Here is a 25,000-nt window from a genome sequence, read left to right as displayed (position 1 = left end):
TTAACAGCCAGCTACTCATTTTACACCTGAGTACGGTGAGAGAGTGTGAGTAAAGAGCCTTCTCCAAGGACTCAACTATGCGCCAAGCGTGGCTCGAACCCAGAACCTTCGTATCCGAAAACTAGTCCCATCCCACTAGACCACATAGCTGGCCATGGTCACATTGTTATATCTTGATAAGTGAATCTAGGATATTGTAAATGTAATGAAATGTAATAGATTTTGTCATATATGAAATGAGAATGGTGGTGGTGATGATGATGATGATGATGATAACAACAAAGATGATAACGGTGATGACAGTGACAATATGATGACAAGAATGTTTAATGATAAAACTTAAAATTTTTTATTTTTTTTATTTTACACTTCCAAATAATTTCTTTCTTTTCTTTTTGGACTGAAGTCAAATGATATTGAATACTTACATGATGAAAATGTCTATTAATGATGAATTGGCAGGCAAAGATTTTGAGTTGAAAAATTGAAAATTTTACTGAACTGATGACTCACATTGTGTATGAATGTGACAAAGGTCGCCCAGTAAAAATAGAATTTTTTCAAAATTTTACTGAAAATTTCTTCATAATCCTTGTGTTTTAGTTACATATTTAGAGAAAAGTACCCCAATGTTCTCCTGTACTTTGCCTATGGTCAGATATGGATGGTAAAGCTTGCTCAATAAACACAATTTTAAATTGGGTTGTGTAACGAACAAGAAAGTTTATTTATTTTCTGTGTTATCGGTTAGAAGAGCCTTCATGTCAGTTTGAATTTTGAGATTTGAATGAAGGATTTGGAATAATAACATTATTTATACCTCAACTGTAGTCTGGGGATCTGTGTTATTCTTCTTCTTCTTCTTCGTTCCTCTGATGGACATCTATGGCTGCAGTCCGATATCTGCTATGAAGTCTGTGGTCCGCTTTAGGTCCTCAGCCTCACCATAGAGCTTTGTGTTGAGTGTTGTAGGGATGGCCCAGTGGTTCGAACGTTGCACGTTGTATAATGGGCAATCCATAAGCACATGTAACACATCTGTGTTATGATCAAGAGGCTATCCAGCTTGGTATTCCTAGGATTTGATCAAGTATTCCCCCCCCAGCCCCCCCCCCCCCCCCCCCCCCCCCCCAACCCCATCCCCGCCTTGCCCAAAAAGGAGTTTCTAGTTCGTCTGTCTTTCAATGTTTCATACTATGCTTTATTATATAATATATAACACCTTATTCACCATTCATAGCTGACCATGGGCTGAATCTCACCCCTACCGTCACTCTCACCAGTGTTGGCAGAGGTAGAATATTCCGGACATAATAACACCAAACCGTTTTTCCAGAAAATTAATCCAAGCCATCTTTGATGTGTCTCCCCCCGCACCCCCCGTCCTCCTCTCCCGCAGTCGACGAATTTTGCCAATCCAATGTATGACGCCTACGCCAACGGGGCCGATATCCAGCAGAAGCTGATATCCAACAGCATGCGGATGGAGGAGAACCACAATTACGAGGATCCGATGAGTGTTCAGTATTTGGGGACAGAGGAATTGACCAGTGACGGGGACCATCATCGCAATACCAGGACGAGTATAGCGTAGCAGTAGACTTTTATTTTTATTTTTATTTTTAGTTTTATTTTAATTTTAATTATTTTTTTTTTAAAGATGGACGTTAGTGATGAGTGAGTACATATATTGTGCGTGCAACTTTTAAAACGTCCGTGATATGGAATCGCTGTATATAATATATAATAGGTTTGCTGAAAATGTGCTGCTATTGTGTTTTGACAACAACTGGAGGATTTTAAAAGAGGCGAGAATGAAGGAAAGACCCCGTTGTGTTGTGTTGTGTTGTGTTGTGGAAGTGTGACAACTGCAATATTAAAGGATGAAAAAGACAGAGTGTGAGAGAGAGAGAGAGAGAGAGAGAGAGAGAGAGAGAGAGAGAGAGAGATGAATGGAATGAATGAAGTTTTGACAGACCCTTGCATTACAGTGTAAATAAGATGGAAATGATTTATTTTCGACATGTATTTCAATGTTCTGATTATGACTTTATATGACTGTCTACACGATATGTGCTCATTCATTGACTAATCTCTTATATTATTATGATGGTCTTGCTTGAACTGTTCAATCCACTGCTATTTGTGCTATTTATAGAAAGTCTTTGTACATAACAGTAATAATCTGTCCCATCGAAAATAACACACAGAAGTCGTTTATTTTTAAAGTGAATTGAAATGAACAAGGGATATTTATAGGGAGGGAATCTGTTATTTGGATTTATTTTTTTATCTGGGCAAATCAAGATTCATGTTTTGTTGAAAGTGCCCCTCGTGAAGATTAAATGTGACCCTTGTCCTTGCAACGGTATCGTTTCAGGTGTTAGTTTAGATGATAAACATTAATTTGTTCCCAATTCATATCTGCCAAGTAAGTACCCCATCGAAATCAGGTTTGTCCCAATTTTTTTTAAATCTCAAATTACACGGCACCACTGGAATATACAAGAAAATACAATTTTTTTCCCTCCGTTTTCTGAATTATTTTTAACTAGAACACTAGAACACTGTCATGATAAATTTAGCACGAGGATTCGATTCTTTTTATCCCTCATAACATTATCATTGATGAATTCTGGGTAGTAATTTTTACATAGATTAGGCACCCAATGCCATTAACATTTGTTTAAAAATTGTGGTATATAGAATGTGCCTAACAAACTTTTTACAGAACTTGTTCATGATTTAAATATTTTATTTTTAATGTATGAAGTTATATCTTAGCGAGATAATTTTGAGGGAAGTAGCTATTGTTCTTTTATTTTTTATTTCTTTTATTATAACTAAACTGTTTGATTGATTATTATGTGTGTGTGTAAGGGGAGGGGGGTGGGGGGGAGTTGTTAGTAGACCATGGGTAGGCAGATAGGATTATTTACAACTCAGGTTGATTGGCATGTTAACTCTTATTGAGGAAAATGAAGGTTTATTTCTTATCCCAACGAAAATGAAAATGTTTCATCAATTCTTGTGGTTTTAACTTCAAAAATCCTTTTTTTCTGTTTAGATTTGTTGGTTACCCTGACACAATACTGTTTAGGGGTGACGGGTCACATTAACACAATTCCACAAACTGGGTCGATGAAGATCAAGGTAATTGCTGTCTATTTATGAATATGTATTTAACCCACCTAACTGCCCTCACTCTTGAAAAACTTGTATTTGGCCAGAAAACTCGTCCTTCAAATATCGATGGATTTAAATAACCCTTGTAAGATGTGAGGATGTTACGATCTTACTAAGACAGGAATGCCAACGACAAGCGAAAGATAAGATTAGAAGTGACTGTAACTCTAATCAGAAGTAGGAAACAGGAAAGTAAACAATATAACAAGTGGCCAGATAATTTAGGGTGAAATCAACTAAACACTATTGGACGCCACTGACAAAAACTCTCAAACCCGAGACTTTCTGTAGTCTTCAAGGAAGTCCCAGGTTTGAGAGTTTGTTGCCAAGATAAGGGTTCTTTAAATTGGTGGATATTTGAATATGTATTGAAGGACGAGTTTTCTGGCCAAATGTGACCTAACGTCTCAAAACGGTATTATGTCGGGATGAACCAGATGCTAAAAAGTCAAATTAAAGCTGAACTGGTCCAAAAAATGAATTACTGGTGTTTAGCAACCTGAAATATGATATTCATTCTCCTCAATAAAGTTTATAAACTCAACTTAAGTCTGATATTTCTGGCCACAAATTCAATTTTCAGCATCTCAATCAACCCGACTTAATACCGTTTTGAGGTGAGGGGTCACAAATATTTTTAAAATACACATTGCGGGTGGTTGGATGGGAGCATCACCCTTGAATCATATACCTATGATGTTCGCATGGGTGTACGATCCGATAGTGATGTCGTTTCTTCTTCTCTTTACTAGCCTATCCTGCTTCTTTGGTTTGTGATTGTATTTTTGACAGGGGATATTTTTTTTTCTGTAAATCTTCTGCCTGTTTGTTCTTGGTTATTTATAATTTAGCTTATGATATCTTTAGGTTATGATTTTGATTTACATTTGTACTATTTTTGTTAGATTGCTTGTTTTTTTGTTTCAGCGGTCTCTCATATAACCTCAATTGTGTTGGAAGTGACCTAAAGCAACAAACAAACAAAAAAAAAAAAAATACACATTTTATCAGAGCTGGAGAATTAGCTGGTCAAACGGTAACTGAAGTGATAACCGATATTTCAATCTTTGACAAGAAAGAGAGATATTGTGTTTGTGTCATACATATCCCCTTATGATAATAATAATAATAATAATATTATTGTTGTGTGTTTTAGATTTTACTCGTTTACTATTTACAGCGTCACCTTTTACAGTGGATCTACTCTATTTATAACCCTTTTGTCATTTTTAGGACTATTTTAATTGGAGTTGTGTATTTTATTTGGTATTTTGGTTATTGCTGTTGTTGTTGTTGTAAATTTACATGACGGTATCACAGGTTATACAGTAGGCGGGGTTCCTGGCCTCTCATAGTGTGGGCAGGGAGGTACGTACTGTGTCTTCTTTTCCCTTATATCTGTTTTCCAACTTGCTTTCTGTCTTTGTCTTGGAATGAGATTACTTGGTTTTGTCCTGACCCTGGTGCTTGGCTGGGAGTGAAACAGTCAGATGCATAGTTATTGTTTTGGGAGATGATATTTTTTTTCCTTGGAAATCATCTCTCTGTTGTGTATTGTTATATTTGTTATTTAGAATGTATAATGTAAGCATTTGAGTGTATTCCTCTTAGCGGGATTTTGGGCTGGTGTCTGGGTGAGACATTTAGGTGATCTCAAACTAAGTACACTGATAGTGTGCTCTTGGAATCTACATCTGTTCCCTATTTGAAACATTCCCCTCTGTCATTCTTTTTCCTCAATTCCTTTTAATTGTACGTCTAGAATCTTTTCACTATTCAATTTTCTTCCTTTTTACTGGCGCCGATATGACCTAAATGTGTTGCAAGGGCCGTAAAATCCTTATAAACAAAAAACAACAAACTATTCCCTTATGTCTGTTTGACAATTGCTTTCTGTCTTTGTTTTGTAATGAGATTACTTTGTTTTGTCCTGACCGTTCCACACTTTGTTCTTCAAATCCCTGTAGACCTAGAAACAAATTCTGTACAAGATTTCAATGGAGATTCAAATTAGTTGGAGTCTGCCATACGTGATTAAAACATTCCTTGATTTGATGAATATTTTGTAGATAATTTGTAGATAAATTGAAATCAACTGTTAGGAATTTGTGACTCTCGTCATCTCAAAACGGCGTTCTGTTTCAGATACTTTGGACACTGGAAAGTTTATTTAAAATTGAAGTCATATTAAATACAGCCTTTATTAATTGTAAGATCTTGTATCAATCGGCTGTCATAACAAATAGAAATTAACCCCAAGTTTGATATTTGTGTCTATAGATAGTTCGAAGATGACGTCACTCAGGTCTTTGTTATTGTTTTTTGCCATCCGCGTTTATGAGTAATGCTCACTTAACTGTATTAACCCAACTAACACAGTTTTGTGTGTTGGTCCGTTATACTTCCGGATGGCAATGTTGTGAGCTTCTTAGCCAAGCGCATACTATCTATAGATTCAATCTCCAGCACTGAGTTCATCCTGACATAACACTGTTTTGAGACAGTGGGTCACATTACAATTTACTCCATGTTTGTGTTTGTGTGTATATCCTAGTGTTGTGACCAGAGACTGGGGGTTGAAGGGAGATTATGTCATGATAGAGAGGTGATGACGTGGATTGGATTGAAGGGAGATGATGTCACAATATAGAGGTGATGACGTGGATTGGATTGAAGGGAGAGGATGTCATGGTATAGAGGTGATGACGTGGATTGGATTGAAGGGAGATGATGTCATAATAGAGAGGTGATGACATGGATTGGATTGAAGGGAGATGATGTCATAATAGAGAGGTGATGACGTGGATTGGATTGAAGGGAGATGATGTCATAATATAGAGGTGATGACGTGGATTGGATTGAAGGGAGATGATGTCATAATATAGAGGTGATGACGTGGATTGGATTGAAGGGAGATGATGTCATAATATAGAGGTGATGACGTGGATTGGATTGAATGGAGATGATGTCATAATATAGAGGTGATGACGTGGATTGGATTGAAGGGAGATGATGTCATAATAGAGAGGTGATGACGTGGATTGGATTGAAGGGAGATGATGTCATAATAGAGAGGTGATGACGTGGATTGGATTGAAGGGAGATGATGTCATAATAGAGAGGTGATGACGTGGATTGGATTGAATATGAAGAGGATTTCCCCATTGCATTTCATTCCAGATTTTATTTCCTGCTTTTAATTTTTAAATAATATTCGCTTTTTGTCTCTTTTATCTTATTTTTCTCTGAATTTCACATTCAATGTTTGTTTATATTTTGTATCGTCTAATATTTCTAGTTTTATTATAGAATCACTTATGGCTGCCATTATAACGCGTTGTGCATCGTAGTCATTGATCCTGTGGAAACAAACCTCAGAATTTTTTTTTTTAAAGCGCAACAAACAATAAAATCCTATATTTTTCTCAAAAATGTATCTTATCCATTAAGCAAAAGTTTGGGAGTAAATTTTGATAGTAAAAAAAAATATATATTTTTAAAAAACCCACTGGTTAGTGACAGCCAAACATACCAGCTCAATGAAAACACCCATCGGGTGAAAAACTTTAAGTTGAAAAAAAAATATTTTAAACTAGAGTAATTTTATTTCTTCTTTTCTTGAAATGTCAAAACGTTTTAACTCTGAGACTTTAACTCACTCAATCCTAGAGATTTTTGCTACTTTTCAAAATTGGAAAAAATGTATTGAAAATGAGCGTGTATATAGATAGTTTTGTTCAACCATCATTAACATGTAAAAACTAGAAACATTAGCTTTGAAAATACTCCTATAATTTGTCCCAGAAAAATGTAATAAATAGGCATGGGGTAAAAGTAACTCCGGATAAACTACGGATAGAGTCGGTGCTAGGGTTGAGGGAGTTAAAAGAGTTCTCAGGCTTAAAAGTTTTTGGTACATTCAGATCAAGTTTGACACGGGAGTCATCCTGATGGATTTATCTGTGAAATAAAACTTCCCTGGCCAAAATATATCAAATATGTTCTATCCTAACACACCAGTTACTTTCTTATACTAATATTATGGTCTTTCAGTCAAATACTGGTTTTACAAATAGGCAGATTTCCTGAGATTTGTTGAAAAGTATTTATTTTATTTTGATACGGACTTTTGACTTTATAACTTTTGATATTTGATTTATGAATAAGATCTGAACGTTTGAAAATATTATTTGAAATGATAAGGATGTATATTATTATGGTTATTATTGTTATTGTTGTTGTTATTATTATTATTATTATAATTATTATTGTTATTATTATTAATGTTGTTGTTATTATCTTGATTTTTTCCAGGATTGAGATCCATTAGAATTAACTGGTAAACAAACAGACCAATGTCATTTGTATTTTATTCTAAAGGCATTTCTATCGCTATGATCTATCGTCATTGTTGATGTTGTTGTTGTTGCATTGTTCTATTCAATCAAATTACTGTTGAACTTAAATAGCTTTAACCTGTTAGAAAGAAACATTTGTCATTCTATAGCACCTCATAGAACCTCCCTGGACCATAGAACTAAAACGTGAGGCTCTCTTTAGGCAAATGTGATATGATATATCAAGGTTACTACTTCAGCTCCCAATCAAAAATGTCGACAATCTGTGAGTTCCTGTTGAATGCTGGGATTGGACTGGATTGGATTTATTCCAGTTGGTTGGTCTAGATCTCCTCTATATCCATCTTGTGATAATAATTTGTGACCCAACGTATCAAAACGGTATTATGTCGGGATGAACCAGATGCGAAAAAGTCAAATTAAAACTAAACAGGTCAAAATTATGAATGACTGGCATTTGCCACTCTAAAATATGATGTTCATTCTCGTCAATAAAACAAATAAACTCAACGAAAGTCTGATATTTCTGGCCACAAATTCAATTTTCAGCAACTTATTCATCCCGACTTAATACCGTTTTGAGACGAAGGGTCACTTATATCCAATCTATCGGTAAGATTGTCATTATTTATTATTGGTGATGGTGAAAACACTCTCCTCGTCTTATTTCTCATGGGTGGTTTGTGAATGTGTAGTGTGTAGCCCTCTCTCAATGTTACTGTTTCTCTATTGTCTTCCATTGACTAGTTGAGTCCTTTAACTCGCTCAATCCCAGAGACTTTTGCTACTTTTCAAAATTGGAAAAAATGTATTAAAATGAGCATGTACATAGATAGTTGTATTCTACTATCATTAACATGTAAAACCTAAAAACATTAGCTTTGATACTACACTTATAATTTGTCTCAGAAAAATGTAATAAATAGGCATGGGGTAAAAGTAACTCGGGTAAACTGGGTAAACTACGGATATAGTCGGTGTTAGGGTGGAGTGGGTTAAACCTCTTAAAAGAATTATTCCCCCCCCCCCCTCTCTCTCTCTCATCTCTCTCTCTATTTTTTTTTTTTTTTTTTTACTTTTCTCTTCTCTTCTTTCTTGTTAATGGGCCATACAAGTACAAGAGGAATCCATACAAGTACAAGAGGAATCCATACAAGTACAAGAGGAATCCATACAAGTACAAGAGGAATCCATTCAAGTACAAGAGGAATCCATACAAGTACAAGAGGAATCCATTCAAGTACAAGAGGAATCCATACAAGTACAAGAGGAATCCATACAAGTACAAGAGGAATCCATACAAGTACAAGAGGAATCCATACAAGTACAAGAGGAATCCATACAAGTACAAGAGGAATCCATACAAGTACAAGAGGAATCCATACAAGTACAAGAGGAATACTATTTGATATTAAAGCTACATCTCCTGTACAAATCCCCCCCCCCCTGCCCCTATCCATTGTGTAATGTGTGACGTGTGTGTATATAATGAAATTAATAATAATAATAAAGACTATAGTAAATGTACCATGTCTCTAATTCTAATAAATTTCATTCCAGTAGTGATATATATAAATGTTATTACTATTACTATGATGTAGAAACCGTGAAGTAGACGATAGGATGATGCGTGTGGTTGGATGGGAGCATCACCCTTGAATCATATACCTATGATGTTCTCATGGGTGTACGATCCGATAGTGATGTCGTTTCTTCTTCTCTTTACTAGCCTATCCTGCTTCTTTGGTTTGTAATTGTATTTTTGACAGGGGATTTTTTTTTTTCTTCTGTAAATCTTCTGCCTGTTTGTTCTTGGTTATTTATAATTTAGCTTATGATATCTTTAGGTTATGATTTTGATTTACATTTGTACTATTTTTGTTAGATTGCTTGTTTTTTTGTTTCAGCGGTCTCTCATATAACCTCAATTGTGTTGGAAGTGACCTAAAGCAACAAACAAACAAAAAAAAAAAAAACGATAGGATGATGATGTGTTATAGTTATTGGTGTATGGAATGGAGTGGAGTGTTGTGACAATGGATAACATAGGTATTCATGTTTATTTACTGTTATAGTTATAGACACACTGGCATTGCTTGACAATAATATTGTCTGTATGGAATGTGTTGTATAGCGTGTTTAACTCATTCAGAATGTGTTGTATAGCGTGTTAAACTCATTCGGATGGAAGTCTTTTATCTATGAAAACAAGGTCCTAATGATTGGGTGTTTTCTGTGTTAGAAAGAAAAACATTGGAAAATCAGACTAGAAGCTTCAATGTATTTCCCAAAGACAATAAATGATGTGGACGTTTTGGGTTTGCCCTTTGTCAACAAAATACATTATGAATAAATCGCCATTCATGTTTTCTCATTCATCATCCCAATTGGGGAAACCCAAAACTTGACATCATTCTACATTGACGTTATATCTAGTTTGTTTCTTTCTTTCATCGTTTTTCTTCAATCTTCAAGCAACAAGATTCGAGTTATTCCATGTTTATGTTACAAGTCATGAACAAAAATGAATAGGACAGCTTTAAAAAAAGAACAAAATACCAAACACAGAATGTTTCGGGCTCAAAACCCTTCTTCAGCCAACAACAAAAAAAAACAAAGACATTAATACATAGACGACAGTACTAAATTCCAGATAGACGACAGAGATATTTGGTAGGTCTTCTCTTGATAAGATTTTTCTTCAAGAGAAGACCTACCAAATATCTCTGTCGTCAATCTGCAATTTAGTAATGTATTTATGTCTTTATTGTTTGTTGTTGTTGGCTGAAGAAGGGTTTTGAGCCTGAAACGTTCCGTGTTTGGTATTTTGTTCTTTTTTGAAGCTGTTCTATTCATTTTTTTGTTTCCTACTTTTTCCAGTCCACAGCTTGTAGCAGCCCAGTAGTATCACCATATTTATGTTTATGTTCCAACACAAATGATCATCTATAGCTGATTGATTGACCACCGCAGTCGCCATATTGAATTATAAATAAATTAATTAATGACTATGAATTGGTTGTGATTATAATTTTAATTTTACCCCCCATTTTAATTCCATCCTGTGTTTCCAAATTGATTTTGATGACGTGTTTATTTTGTCAACCAGGATCATGTTCTATTTTCTTGTTGTTTTTTTTTTTTTCCAAATAATTTCAAATGTGTTGTGAAGTTTGTGTTGAAACCTTTTTTTTTTTTTTTTTTTTTTGTTTTTTTTTTTTCATTTTAAATAATATTGTGTTTATATTGGAAAGGAAATGAGTAGCTATTGGAATAAAATACATCATTGACATAAATACGTATGAAACACATGCCAGGAAACAGTAGGAGTCAGAAATCACAACAGTAATCAGGGAGAAGAGTTATAAAATAGGAAATGTACACGGAACACGGAAAACTATTTGTAGTCTTGTTTGAACACTGCGTTCTGTGTTATAATATGTTGTGTGGAGGTCATAGCACGGCCATTATAGGGAATGAGGTTAGCGGAAGAGTAGCGTCCATGGCCGACTGGAGTACTATAGTAGGGCTATGGTAGCTTCCCTTGATTGGACGTCACCCATAGTCCGTGACGTCACCGGCGGAAAAGTTATTAGAGAGAGAACGTCATGTTGGTTGTGCGCATGCGTCTCGCATGCGCACAACCAACATGACGTTCTCTCTATAATAACTTTTCCGCCGGTGACGTCACAGACTATGGGTGACGTCCAATCAAGGGACGATACTCTTCCGCTAATCTCATTCCCTATAAGATAGTGTTAATGTTCCTGTAAAGCACTTTGAGCACTTTCTTGTGATATGGTAGAGCGTTCACCAAATACAATGTATGATTATTATTAATTCGTGGCATTGACATGACGTTACTACCACAACTATTATCTTGACTTACTTAAAGCGGAATTTAGGGTCTTTATTTATTCATGGGAAACTAACGTTAGTTGAATATTCCTTCGTTGTTGTCTAAATCTATTACAAGAATATATATATATATATATATATATATATATATATATATATATATATATATATATATATATATATATATATACGCTAATGAAAGAGGTCGTTACAATGACACAGTTTTAACATGTAGTAATAGATAATAGAAATAGAAAATAGATGTTATTATTAGTAGAGGTGAAAATAAAATGGCTTGATGAATGTCTCATTTTATAGTCTAGTGTGATTTGACTTTCAATCCTGTATTTCTATGAAGCTTGATGTGAATATGAACTATAATGTAAATGATATTCTGTTTCATTGACTGACAACCAGCATTATAACCATCTCACTACCTCTCCCGGTACTGTTTTATTAAAGAACACAGTATGTGCTATTTGGTAAACATTGCATATACTGTGTTTTTAAAAACAACGGCAGACCTGATCAGTAGACGTAAGATATGTTGTACCATTGCTTTAACTTTAACAATCACCAGCTTAACTCAATGTCGTCATCTTTCAATTTGCATGCAGCTCAAACAATTCCAATATGGATTTTTGAAATTGTTTTTAGTTCTACGTAGCCAAATTTTAATTCTCTTTCTAAGGTGGCGATTTTTTAATTCTTTAAGGTGGCGATTGTAGCCAAATTTTAATTCTCTTTCTAAGGTGGCGATTTTTTAATTCTTTAAGGTGGCGATTGTAGCCAAATTTTAATTCTCTTAGGTGGCGATTGTAGCCAAATTTTAATTCTCTAAGGAGGCGATTGTAGCCAAATTTTAATTCTCTAAGGAGGCGATTGTAGCCAAATTTTAATTCTCTAAGGTGGCGATTGATCTGCCTGACTCTCGCTAAGAGATGATGAGATATTTTGACCAAAAGTCTTTTTCTTCAAATATTGTTGGATTCAGATGACACCCAACTTTTCTTTGGTGGCTTTTTATATCAGATCCACAACTTTTTCCCCTTTTTTAAAGGCGCTGAAATGACCTAAAACAATTGCAATCACCATTAAAAAAAAAACTCTTCAAACACAAACACCCCCCCCCCCTTTTTTTTTTTTTTAATTCCAGATCCGAAAGAGTTGGAAAAGGTTTTGGATGTTTTGATTGGTGGAGAGTCCTCCAAATCAACCAATCAATATAATGTAAACTAGTGTCTCAAAACAGTAACATTAATATAGTATACGTGTGAACAAGACACAGAAAATTGAATTTTAATTATAAATTATGAACTTTAAAGAGTGAGATAAAATAGCTTTATTAAAATAGTCTTTTCATGAACTGCTTGCAAAGAGTTAAAACTGTATTATTGTGGCTTTAACTTTAAACCAGAAATGATTACATTTTCATCACAAAGTTCACTCTCCTACATAATATTTATTGTTCCAGAATGGGTTGGCCACACATACAGTATAGAGTTTATAGAGCAACAGTTGACGGTATCCTATTGTCACGTGTCAAGTCTTGGTGTCGCTGTGTTGTCTATGTTGTCCCATTTGACAAAAGACCAAATCCCAAACATCAGTGGATAGAGACAGAACACTGGTTTGGTTTCCATTCGTGTCTTATCAAATATGTCTTCCAATTTGATGGATTACTTGGAGATATATTAGTAGAATTATCTCCTTTTCTTTGCTTTCTCACAGCTTTGTAAATAAATATTCTATATTTAGAGTAACCTTTCAACCCAGGGGCAGACCCAAGAGATGACAGAAGAAAGATGTATTTTTAAAAAGTAACTCAAGCTGTCAATGTTTTCATTTTTATTCAATGCTGGGCATGGGGTTTAAATCTTCAGCTCCAATTTTCTGGATGGTGCTCTCTGTGATCTTCCAACATTCTGATCCATAGAGCAAACATGTAAAGACTAAAAACATTAGCTTTGATACTAGATACGCCTTTAATTTGTCTCAGAAAAATGTAATAATAATAGGCATGGGGTAAAAGTAACCCCTGGTAAACTACGAATATAGTCGGTGTTAGGGTTGAGTGAGTTAACTAACATGACTTGAAACATTGACAGCTTGCTCTTACAATCTACTTCTATTTTCTGTTTCGTCTTACATACATTGTCCTGTTTTCCTGGGTGCTTGTCTGACTGTTAGTAGATCTAACTAACATGTTTTTACTGCTATTCCATCATCTTACTTTAATTTAATCTGGTGCTTATATTGCCTTAAAAGTGTGGCAAGCCGTAGTTTGTTAGTAAAGCTTCTTAGTACAAGATTAAAACATAAAGGACCGTCAACTGGGGTGACTTTGCCTCTACCAAGGCCCTCTATATAGTTAGACTATAGCTATAGATAGTTCGAAGATGACGTCACTCAGGTCTTTGTTATTGTTTTTTGCCATCCGCGTTTATGAGTAATGCTCACTGAACTGTATTAACCTGACTATAAACGTTCATGGATACAGTTTTGTGTGTTGGTCCGTTATACTTCCGGATGGCAATGTTATGAGCTTCTTGGTCAAGCGCATACTTTCTATATAGAAGGCCTTGCCTCAACCCATGTGGAGCATTTAGGGTATTCTCAGGCTTGCTTCTGTTATTTCCTTCATTAGAGGACCTGATTTTTCACCAAAAGAAATAACTTACAAATCTAAATACAATCTAATTTGTGACCCTTCGCCTCAAAACGGTATTAAGTCGGGTTGGTTAATATGTTCAAAATTGAATTTATAGCCAGAAATATCAGACTTGTGTTGAGTTTGTGTTTTATTGAGGAGAATGGAATGGATATCATATTTTAAGGTGCTAATGCCAACAATTAAAATTTTTGACCAGTTTAACATTTAATTCCGATTTAAGCATCTGGTTTGTTCCGACATCATACCGTTTTGAGACGATGGGTCACATTTGTCTAAATCTGTAGAGGTAAAGTCACCCCCCTTAAGGCAAAGTCACCCCAGTTGACGGTTCTTGTCAATGGGTCATTTTATATATTATATACATATATAGACTGGGATACCTCACTTGAAATAGACCGACGATGTGTTTTTATAGTATAGACCAAAGGAATGACAGAATAATATTATTGTTGATTATAATATTGACTTGCTGCTGTAATGATTCCAATTATCCAAAGATTATAACAAATTATTGTGATCAATTATTGATGTGTATGTTATAATTATAATGATGATGTAATATCGCTATTTATCATTGGCTTTTACAGATGGATATTTACATATACAAATTTACTGTTATTATTGTCATTATTATTATTACTATAATTATGATTTTATAATTATCATAATAATAATAATAATAATAATATATATTATTTATTATTATTATTATTATTATTATTATTATTATTATTATTATTATTATTATTATTATTTATTTTTATGCATCTGTATTAAGTCTGCATTTTCCAAAATATTGTCAGCGGAGTTGGAGATTATATAAATGAATAAAATAAATGCAAAATATCATCTCTCTCACTGGCATTGTTATTTTATGATAACTATTAAGGAAGTGACGAATAAGTGTGAAGAGGTCTTTGCCTGCACTGACTAACAGGCCTGATGTTCGTCGGTGCTGATGAATGGCGGGCGGTGGCACAGACCGAAGAGAGGTTGTCTGTGGTGTGGGCGGTGGCACCTGTTGTTCAATCCTGACCAATAGACACCAGGACCTATTGGTCAGTACCATTAACATCTCTACCGTAATAGATGAAATGGTCAGTACTGACCCCCAGGTGGGCACTTGTTCGCCAGTACTGACCCACAGGTGTTAGAGCCTGGGGGTCAGTACTGACCAATAGCCCTAGCCTTTTTTTTTTAATCGTCGTAGCAAAACCAAGTTGACCTCTCATTTCATTACCATCAAATTCTAATACAAAAATGCCATTACTCACAAGTCTTACCTTGACCTTCATGTAATGTCAAAGTCACAGGGGGGGGGGGGGGGATGCCTTGATGGGTATGTGTACCAATCCATTTGGAATTTCAAAATGTAAAGGGTTGTAGAGATATGAACATCAAAATTCCACTTTCAAATCACTTTTATTCTTTCATCAAAATGAAAAATGCAAGTTAATACGTCTTAATAAAAATCAATAAATCGATAGAATAAATCTAATGATGATTGGGTTAAACTTAAACAGACGGAATGAAGGAAGAAAATGAATAGAATTCATTATCTAAAAAACTGAGTAGATAATTATTGTGAGCTTTTTGTCTACATTGTGACGGTAGGAGTGTGTTTGTGTTTGTATGTGTTTTGTTTCATTTTTGTTTGTATTATTTAGTTTTGTTCGTTTTTGTGTGTTTCTTCTTTTGATTGTTTTGTTTTTGTTTTTGTTTTTGCTTGTATCTGTATGAAGAGAGGTGTGTTTTCAAACATGTGTTATTGCACGGATGACTAATCAAATGAATTTTTTTTAAAAACAACAACAAAAAACAAAAACAAACAAAGAAAAAACCTACCATAAAAATAAAAATAAATTAAAATAGACCAAACAAAACACTTTTTTTTTCTTCTTTGAGGTCATCATAAAAACAATCAATGGACAAAATTATTCACGGTTACAATGACTCGACTTTACCACGAGTCCATTTGTGACCCATCGTCTCAAAACGGTATTATGTCAGAACGAACCAGATGCTTTAAAGCCGAATTAAATGTTAAACTGGTCAAAAATATAAATTGTTGGCATTATCACCCTAAAATATGGTATCCATTCTCCTCAATAAATCGTATAAACTCAACACAAGTCTGATATTTCGGGCTATAAATTCAATTTTAAACATCTTAACCATCCCGACTTAATACCGTTTTAAGGCAAAGGGTCACATTTTCAAGTACATACACACAGTTACAGTATTCTGAGTAGGAAGAGATGTGGCTATGATTGATGATGGATGATGGGTAAATTGTAATAGAATAATAATAATAATAATCATAGGAATTCACAATAAATAAACGCAGTCAATGGAATTAGACATGAAATGTTTTGTTTTTTAAATGTGGATGATTAAATCAATGCTCATTGGAAACAAATGAAATAGGAAATTTTAAAGTTTAAAAAAAATATTTAAAAATCAAGTATAACAGAGATTGTTATTCAATCAAAGTATGAATTCTCTCGCTTTCTTGTCTCGCCAGACACGTACGTGGGGTCCTGTTATATATTAATGGTGGTCTTCTTTCGTGTCAGCAGGTAAACCAATAAGTTTCATGTCTTATATTAACTCTATCACATGACACGAATGGAATGAAAATCAAACTTTACCCATTCCTGCCAACAACAGTGAGTTCGAGACTATGACAGTTACATGAGATTTGTATCTCAATATCAGACCTGCCAACTTGAATACACACAAACACCCGAGACACAGACACACAATAATCACAATAGAAGCTTCTTCATCACATTCTGATATATTATTCTTTAAAATACCACTCTACAATATTTGCTACGAACTCAATGAGCTGTCAAGGTATGACCAACAATACAGGCTGTCCACAACGTGAATGGGCACATGAAGCATTTCAATACCTATTTTAATTTATTCATGTATCCACGATCACGAGGAACATGGAGAAGAATTAAAGAAGCTGATATACAGAGAAGTGGTAAGACCTGGAATGGGATAAAAAAGTTAGCTCAGGATAGAGAAGGATGGAAACTGTTTGTCTGTGGCCTTTTTTAATTCAGAAAAGTGAGTGGAGCAGGCACTTATGTTGGTAACAACAAGATATGAAGTGAATAGAAAAGTGCCAGAAGACAATAGAGAATAAAAAATTTTAGCGGCGGTGGTGGGGTTTGAACCTGCGACCTTATTGGTACGACAACTCCGCCTGGCAGGTGAGAGCGTGGCTCTACCGTGTGAGCTATCCACGAACACAAAAAATATTCGTTTCAAACTCAAAGTCATTACTAGATCCCTCTCTCACCCACTTCTTGAGACCGCCGATTCGTTCGTACACCACCATCGCGAATAATTTTGACCAGCAGTTAAGCTTAATAGCCAATATTCTCAACACAAACATATAACATAGAAACGATTGAGACATTGAGTATGCTCCGGTGTATGGGGTGAATTTTTTAATTCAGAAAAGTGAGTGGAGCAGGCACTTATGTTGGTAACAACAAGATATGAAGTGAATAGAAAAGTGCCAGAAGACAATAGAGAATAAAAAAATTTTTTTTTATTCTCTATTGTCTTCTGGCACTTTTCTATTCACTTCATATCTTGTTGTTACCAACATAAGTGCCTGCTCCACTCACTTTTCTGAATTAAAAAATTCACCCCATACACCGGAGCATACTCAATGTCTCAATCGTTTCTATGTTATATGTTTGTGTTGAGAATATTGGCTATTAAGCTTAACTGCTGGTCAAAATTATTCGCGATGGTGGTGTACGAACGAATCGGCGGTCTCAAGAAGTGGGTGAGAGAGGGATCTAGTAATGACTTTGAGTTTGAAACGAATATTTTTTGTGTTCGTGGATAGCTCACACGGTAGAGCCACGCTCTCACCTGCCAGGCGGAGTTGTCGTACCAATAAGGTCGCAGGTTCAAACCCCACCACCGCCGCTAAAAAATTTTTTATTCTCTATTGTCTTCTGGCACTTTTCTATTCACTTCATATCTTGTTGTTACCAACATAAGTGCCTGCTCCACTCACTTTTCTGAATTAAAAAATTCACCCCATACACCGGAGCATACTCAATGTCTCAATCGTTTCTATGTTATATGTTTGTGTTGAGAATATTGGCTATTAAGCTTAACTGCTGGTCAAAATTATTCGCGATGGTGGTGTACGAACGAATCGGCGGTCTCAAGAAGTGGGTGAGAGAGGGATCTAGTAATGACTTTGAGTTTGAAACGAATATTTTTTGTGTTCGTGGATAGCTCACACGGTAGAGCCACGCTCTCACCTGCCAGGCGGAGTTGTCGTACCAATAAGGTCGCAGGTTCAAACCCCACCACCGCCGCTAAAATTTTTTATTCTCTATTGTCTTCTGGCACTTTTCTATTCACTTCATATCTTGTTGTTACCAACATAAGTGCCTGCTCCACTCACTTTTCTGAATTAAAAAATTCACCCCATACACCGGAGCATACTCAATGTCTCAATCGTTTCTATGTTATATGTTTGTGTTGAGAATATTGGCTATTAAGCTTAACTGCTGGTCAAAATTATTCGCGATGGTGGTGTACGAACGAATCGGCGGTCTCAAGAAGTGGGTGAGAGAGGGATCTAGTAATGACTTTGAGTTTGAAACGAATATTTTTTGTGTTCGTGGATAGCTCACACGGTAGAGCCACGCTCTCACCTGCCAGGCGGAGTTGTCGTACCAATAAGGTCGCAGGTTCAAACCCCACCACCGCCGCTAAAATTTTTTATTCTCTATTGTCTTCTGGCACTTTTCTATTCACTTCATATCTTGTTGTTACCAACATAAGTGCCTGCTCCACTCACTTTTCTGAATTAAAAAATTCACCCCATACACCGGAGCATACTCAATGTCTCAATCGTTTCTATGTTATATGTTTGTGTTGAGAATATTGGCTATTAAGCTTAACTGCTGGTCAAAATTATTCGCGATGGTGGTGTACGAACGAATCGGCGGTCTCAAGAAGTGGGTGAGAGAGGGATCTAGTAATGACTTTGAGTTTGAAACGAATATTTTTGTGTTCGTGGATAGCTCACACGGTAGAGCCACGCTCTCACCTGCCAGGCGGAGTTGTCGTACCAATAAGGTCGCAGGTTCAAACCCCACCACCGCCGCTAAAAAAATTTTTTATTCTCTATTGTCTTCTGGCACTTTTCTATTCACTTCATATCTTGTTGTTACCAACATAAGTGCCTGCTCCACTCACTTTTCTGAATTAAAAATTCACCCCATACACCGGAGCATACTCAATGTCTCAATCGTTTCTATGTTATATGTTTGTGTTGAGAATATTGGCTATTAAGCTTAACTGCTGGTCAAAATTATTCGCGATGGTGGTGTACGAACGAATCGGCGGTCTCAAGAAGTGGGTGAGAGAGGGATCTAGTAATGACTTTGAGTTTGAAACGAATATTTTTTGTGTTCGTGGATAGCTCACACGGTAGAGCCACGCTCTCACCTGCCAGGCGGAGTTGTCGTACCAATAAGGTCGCAGGTTCAAACCCCACCACCGCCGCTAAAAATTTTTTATTCTCTATTGTCTTCTGGCACTTTTCTATTCACTTCATATCTTGTTGTCTGTGGCCTGTACCCTAACCCAGGGTGAAAAAGGCAATGATGATGATGTATCCTAATCCTATAGATTGTGGACATCTGACAGAAAGATACTTTTCTTCACTGAAGAAGAGGTCACATAATGTTAAAATACAATTCAATAGGATTCAATAGTCTGATGTCACATCGCCCAGCAATGAGCAGCTTGGTTCTAAACAAAGAAAATCGGTACTTTTATTCTTCATGCTGGCTAGAACTTTTTCACATGCCATGTGATCAGAATGAATAAAATTCAAAACATGATCAGATTTATAATGTTTTTCTCCTCTGGATACACTTTTATGCTCGTTGGAGAAGTATTCATAAAGGCATCCGCCATTGTTCTGATAGTTTAGAACCAGTTACTAAGTTACTCTGCATCATTACATAGTTACGACTATTGAAGCGGATTACATACCAAATTGAATACGATTAGTTTTTAAAGAGGAATTTGTACTATTACCACCATGTGCTACTACTACTACAACTACAACCACCACGTACCCAGACTATGTGGACAGCCTGTACTACAACTACTACTACAACCACCACGTACCCAGACTATGTGGACAGCCTGTACTACAACTACTACTACAACCACCACGTACCCAGACTACATGGACAGCCTGTACTACAACTACTACTACAACCACCACGTACCCAGACTACATGGACAGCCTGTACTACAACTACTACTACAACCACCACGTACCCAGACTACATGGACAGCCTGTACTACAACTACTACTACAACCACCACGTACCCAGACTACATGGACAGCCTGTACTACAACTACTACTACAACCACCACGTACCCAGACTATGTGGACAGCCTGTACTACAACTACTACATACACTTTGTTGTCGCCTGATGAGTTGCTTTGACATCGCACTTGAGTTTGAGTTTAAATTGCGATTGCTACTACATTGGATGAGAGAAAATATATGAACAAACAAGCAAAATAGCTCTCTCTCTCTCACACACACACACACACACACACACACACACACCATACGGGCAAACCAAAGAATCCCTTACCAGAATAAAAATATATGTAAGAATTAGAGAATTTATATATTGTATATGATAATCACTAGTTTCAATGTGGGGATGGAGATGTGACAATGATGAACGATTTAGATGGTGGACGTGATGATGAAATTGATAAAGATGGCCATAAGTAATAAAATAATGATGGCGACGATGATGATGATGATGATAGCAATGATGGTAATAAAAAAATAAATAAATAGATAAATAATAATAATAATAATGATAATAATAATAATAATAATAATAATAATAATAATAATAATAACAATAATAATAATAATAATAACAATAATAATAATAATAATAATAATAATAATAATAATAATAATAATAATAACAATAATAATAATAATAATAATAATAATAATAATAACAATAATAATAATAATAATAACAATAATAATAATAATAATAATAATAATAATAATAATAATATAATAATAATAACAATAATAATAATAATAATAATAATCAATGATAATGATGAATAATTTACAAACACATAGAGTACAAATGAATCACGTTCAAACTATAACATCTCGAAATTGAAGACAAGATCGAATATGGACAACAACAACAACAACAACGGCACGGTGCAATCCGTCTGTCGTAAGTCGTAATCCATGTCAACTATAATATTGAATAAACATTTGAAAACCATGTGTGGTTTCCCACAGGAAGTAAGTGATAAAATGAACTGTCTTGACATCATTTCCATTGCTGTGGTGGTGACCACGAGTCATAGGCATGGAATATATACAATTAAGAAAAAAAAAAGAAATAAAAAATAAAAATTGAGCTTTTATATAGCACAATATTCACTAAACGTGCTCAAAGCGCTTTACAAAGGGTCCCTGACCAACAGCAACACGTAACATATATACGTAGAACGAGACATGGCGACTGTTAGGCGATATTACAATTTTTTCCGACAAAGACAAGGCTGTTAACGACCAGGTACTCACTTGAGTAGGGTGATAGAATGAGAGTAAAGAGCCTTTTCCAAGGACTCAACTATGCACCGAGCGAGGCTTGAACTCAGGACCTTTCGATCCGAAAGCGAGTGTCATACCACTAGACCACATAGTCGCAGTTACATCAATATGTTTTTTTTTTAAAGAGTTTTACGGCGCTTGCAACACATTAAGGTTATATCAGCACCAGTAAAAGGGAAGAAAATGGGATAGTAAAACGTTCTAGAATTACAATTAAAGCACCCAAGAAAAGGTAAGACGAAGGGGAATTAGTTCAAATAGGGAACAGATGTAAATTCCAAGAGTACACTATCAGTGTACTTAGTTTGAAATCACTTAAGTCTCATCCATACACAAACACAGGTCCCCACCTAGAGGAATACGCTCAAATCTTTACAAATCATAATATATTACATAAAACAAAACATAATAAAGTGCATAACAGAGAGATGATTTACAAGGGAAAAAAATATCATCTCCCAAAACATTCAACTGTTTCCCTCCCAGCCAGGACTCTGACCAGGGCCAGGACAAAACCAAGTAATCTCATTTCAAGTCAAAGACAGAAAGCATGTAGGATAACAAACATAGGGGGATAGAAGACAGTATGTACCTTCCTGCCCACTATGGGAGGTCAGGAACCCAACCTATAATCTATTTCCTTATGACTTTTGTGTAGTAGTTGCGTAGCGAAGACATTTTAAACTGTACATGTTTATGTATGAACCATTTCTATATGTAATCAATTTACCCAACAACCACCAAATTAGTTTAACGAGACACATTGTAAATACTATCCAATATATAATAAGTTTATCACTTCCTGTCTATGACTATTTCTGTATGACACAAGACAACAACAGTTCAATACAATTGAAATAACGATTGTTTATCATTTAAGGTCATATCAACTTAAGAAAAATGAAAATGATAGAAGATAATAACATGATTTTAAAAAATTCTAGTCTGTTCTAGCTAACTAAGAGGAAACAAACAAACCCCCCAAAACCCCCCCCCCCAAAAAAAAACAAGCAATTTATTTAGAGAGAATTTTAAGTGACTACCAAGACAATGAAGTAGGTTGTAATGTTTCCTAACAGTCATAATAGAATGAAATCATTAATAATGGAATGATTCATGACATACAATTGATAGATCTGATCTACTCAAAGCTCTTGTAATATGACAAACTTCCAATAACAAACAAATAAATAACAATGTGAAATTGAATGTAAGCTTCAATTTGATTAGTAGTACCACATTATCTCATTCATCTGTAGTGTTTCATTCATCTTGTTTTGTTGATAAAGGGGAAACCCCAAACGTCCATTTAATCTGTTTTTGTAATTAATTTGAAGCTTACATTCAATTTCACATTGTTATTTATTTCTTCGAGCTTCGAGCAGAAACATTTACAATAAAAAAACAAAGCAGATCATTAATTAATTGGTCTCAAGCGTGAGGAACTGCGATTTTCAATTTCAACATTGTTTGAGAATTGGTTCAATCCTTCATCCATTATAAAGTTGATGCCACAACCACGAATAAAACACAAGAACACGCAAATTAAAAACACACACATAAACAAAAGTGGATTTCTCATTAAAACTGATGGAACAGAAAATATAAAATATAAAAGGAATGATAGTCACGAATTTTATTGCACTAAAAATTGGGAATGCATTTGCGTTTGTATGTTAAATGAGGGGAAAATCTGTAAAAGAATATTATAAAGCTGTAAATTGTAAATTTTAAAATTTCACATGGTAAAGCATGAGTAAAAATCAAAATGGAATCATATTAAAGATACTGAATATTCCAGGTATCTGAAGATATTATCTGTTATTATGTCTGTCTGACCCTTCGGCAATCCAATAAGAACTCTTATGGTAGATTTTTTTTTCCCCAATTTTCTTTCTCTTTTTGTTTATTTTTGGGAATGGGGGGGGGGGGGGGAGGGGGGTGGTGACACTAGACGTTGGTGCCTGCCTAGTCTACCCATTTCATAAATCTTGGAGACATTTGCCAGCTATAGAATTTGAAACTGTCAAATGAACAAACACTATTAATATCTATGAATAAGTCTGGTGCTTACTTCATTGAAATTCATACCAAAAAAATAACATTTTTATGGACATATTTCCGAAAATTATTGGTCGTTATCAAAAGAATCTTTTTTATTTCTATTTCTTTGCTTGTTACCGATGTCTTGTAACCTTACTTGTGATAGAGACAAGCCGTTTAGTGAAATCAAGCATGTTGGGGTTTCACTAAAAATTGTTAAGTTGTAAAAGAACCTCAGCAAAACTTGGGGACTGAATGAGCGATTGAAACAAAATGTATAAAGAAAGAAAAGAGGAAAATCGTTCAGTCACAACCACGATTCCCACAAATACTGAGATTTAACATAAGAATTTAAAACATAAATGAATAAACAAAGATGTTAAAATATCTAAGGCTACAAGTCATTACAATACAAGATGATTCTATAAGATGTGAACAGTCTATGAAAACTGTAACCCATTATTTAAACTTAAGCTTTTATATCACGCAATATCCATTAATCACTTTAATTCATTTTTGCCACATGGTGTTAGAATTTTCAACGCACAAATGTGATTTAAATCTAATCCTATTTTTTAAATATACACTCACAAGTTCGGACTAAAGGCCAGAGGTATGGTCTATCTCAATTTATTAAATTAATATCTAAAGTGTCGCTATTGGTTCTTGGTTGTATTATTTTTATATTTTTGTGCGTTTGCATATATTATATGTGTATACATTGTCACCATAGATTCTCAACTATATTATTATTATTATTATTATTATTAAAGGTGCTCAAAGCACTTTACAAAGATGACACCTGTTAGGCGATATTACAATTCATCAACCCACCATTACAACCCATTGTAATTATGCGACATGTTTAAAACACAAGTCAAACCTAAAATAAGCACATTAGAGTAGCATGGATGACTAAATCAACGGAGAGGCCACACACATTCAAAGTGTCCGAGCTCCAGATGTAGAAAAAAATGTTATCATCACAACTATGAGTCGAGTCTAGAACCTATGAAGTGTTCACATTTCATTGAACCACCCTGCATTCTGATGCAAAGAGTAAAAAAAATGAAATACAAGATATCATGTAACGAATCAAATCAAGGAATAAATGTGACCCATCATCTCAAAACGGTATTATGTCGGAACGAACCAGATGCTTAGAAGCCGAATTTAATTGACAAACTGGTCAAAA

The 25,000-nt window shown here is 35.0% G+C and overlaps 1 protein-coding gene and 1 long non-coding RNA gene across 2 annotated transcripts in view; one reads left to right on the top strand and one right to left on the bottom strand.

Annotated features, from left to right (window-relative positions):
- Positions 1-1,917, top strand: part of LOC144958908 (low-density lipoprotein receptor-related protein 1-like) — a gene marked incomplete in the record, with an annotated part of 328,538 nt that extends 326,621 nt beyond the window's left edge. Inside the window, 1 exon segment of the mRNA XM_078891197.1 lies at positions 1,400-1,917. Coding sequence (XP_078747323.1) covers positions 1,400-1,594 — 195 coding nt within the window.
- A 13,562-nt stretch (positions 1,918-15,479) lies between these two features.
- LOC144958613 (uncharacterized) lies at positions 15,480-21,060 on the bottom strand. The gene is made up of 2 exons (XR_013642481.1): positions 19,705-21,060; positions 15,480-17,139 (listed from the first exon to the last, which is right to left on the bottom strand). It is a non-coding gene; the product is annotated as an uncharacterized LOC144958613 (long non-coding RNA).
- Positions 21,061-25,000: the final 3,940 nt, after the last annotated feature.

Source organism: Berghia stephanieae, chromosome 13, assembly GCF_034508935.2.
Source record: "Berghia stephanieae isolate SIO BIC M18660-M18661 chromosome 13, UCSD_Bste_1.3, whole genome shotgun sequence".
In the NCBI taxonomy this organism is placed as follows: Eukaryota; Metazoa; Mollusca; class Gastropoda; order Nudibranchia; family Aeolidiidae; genus Berghia; species Berghia stephanieae.
Note: the sequence above shows the minus strand (reverse complement) of the source record. Positions and strands in the feature narration are given on the sequence as shown.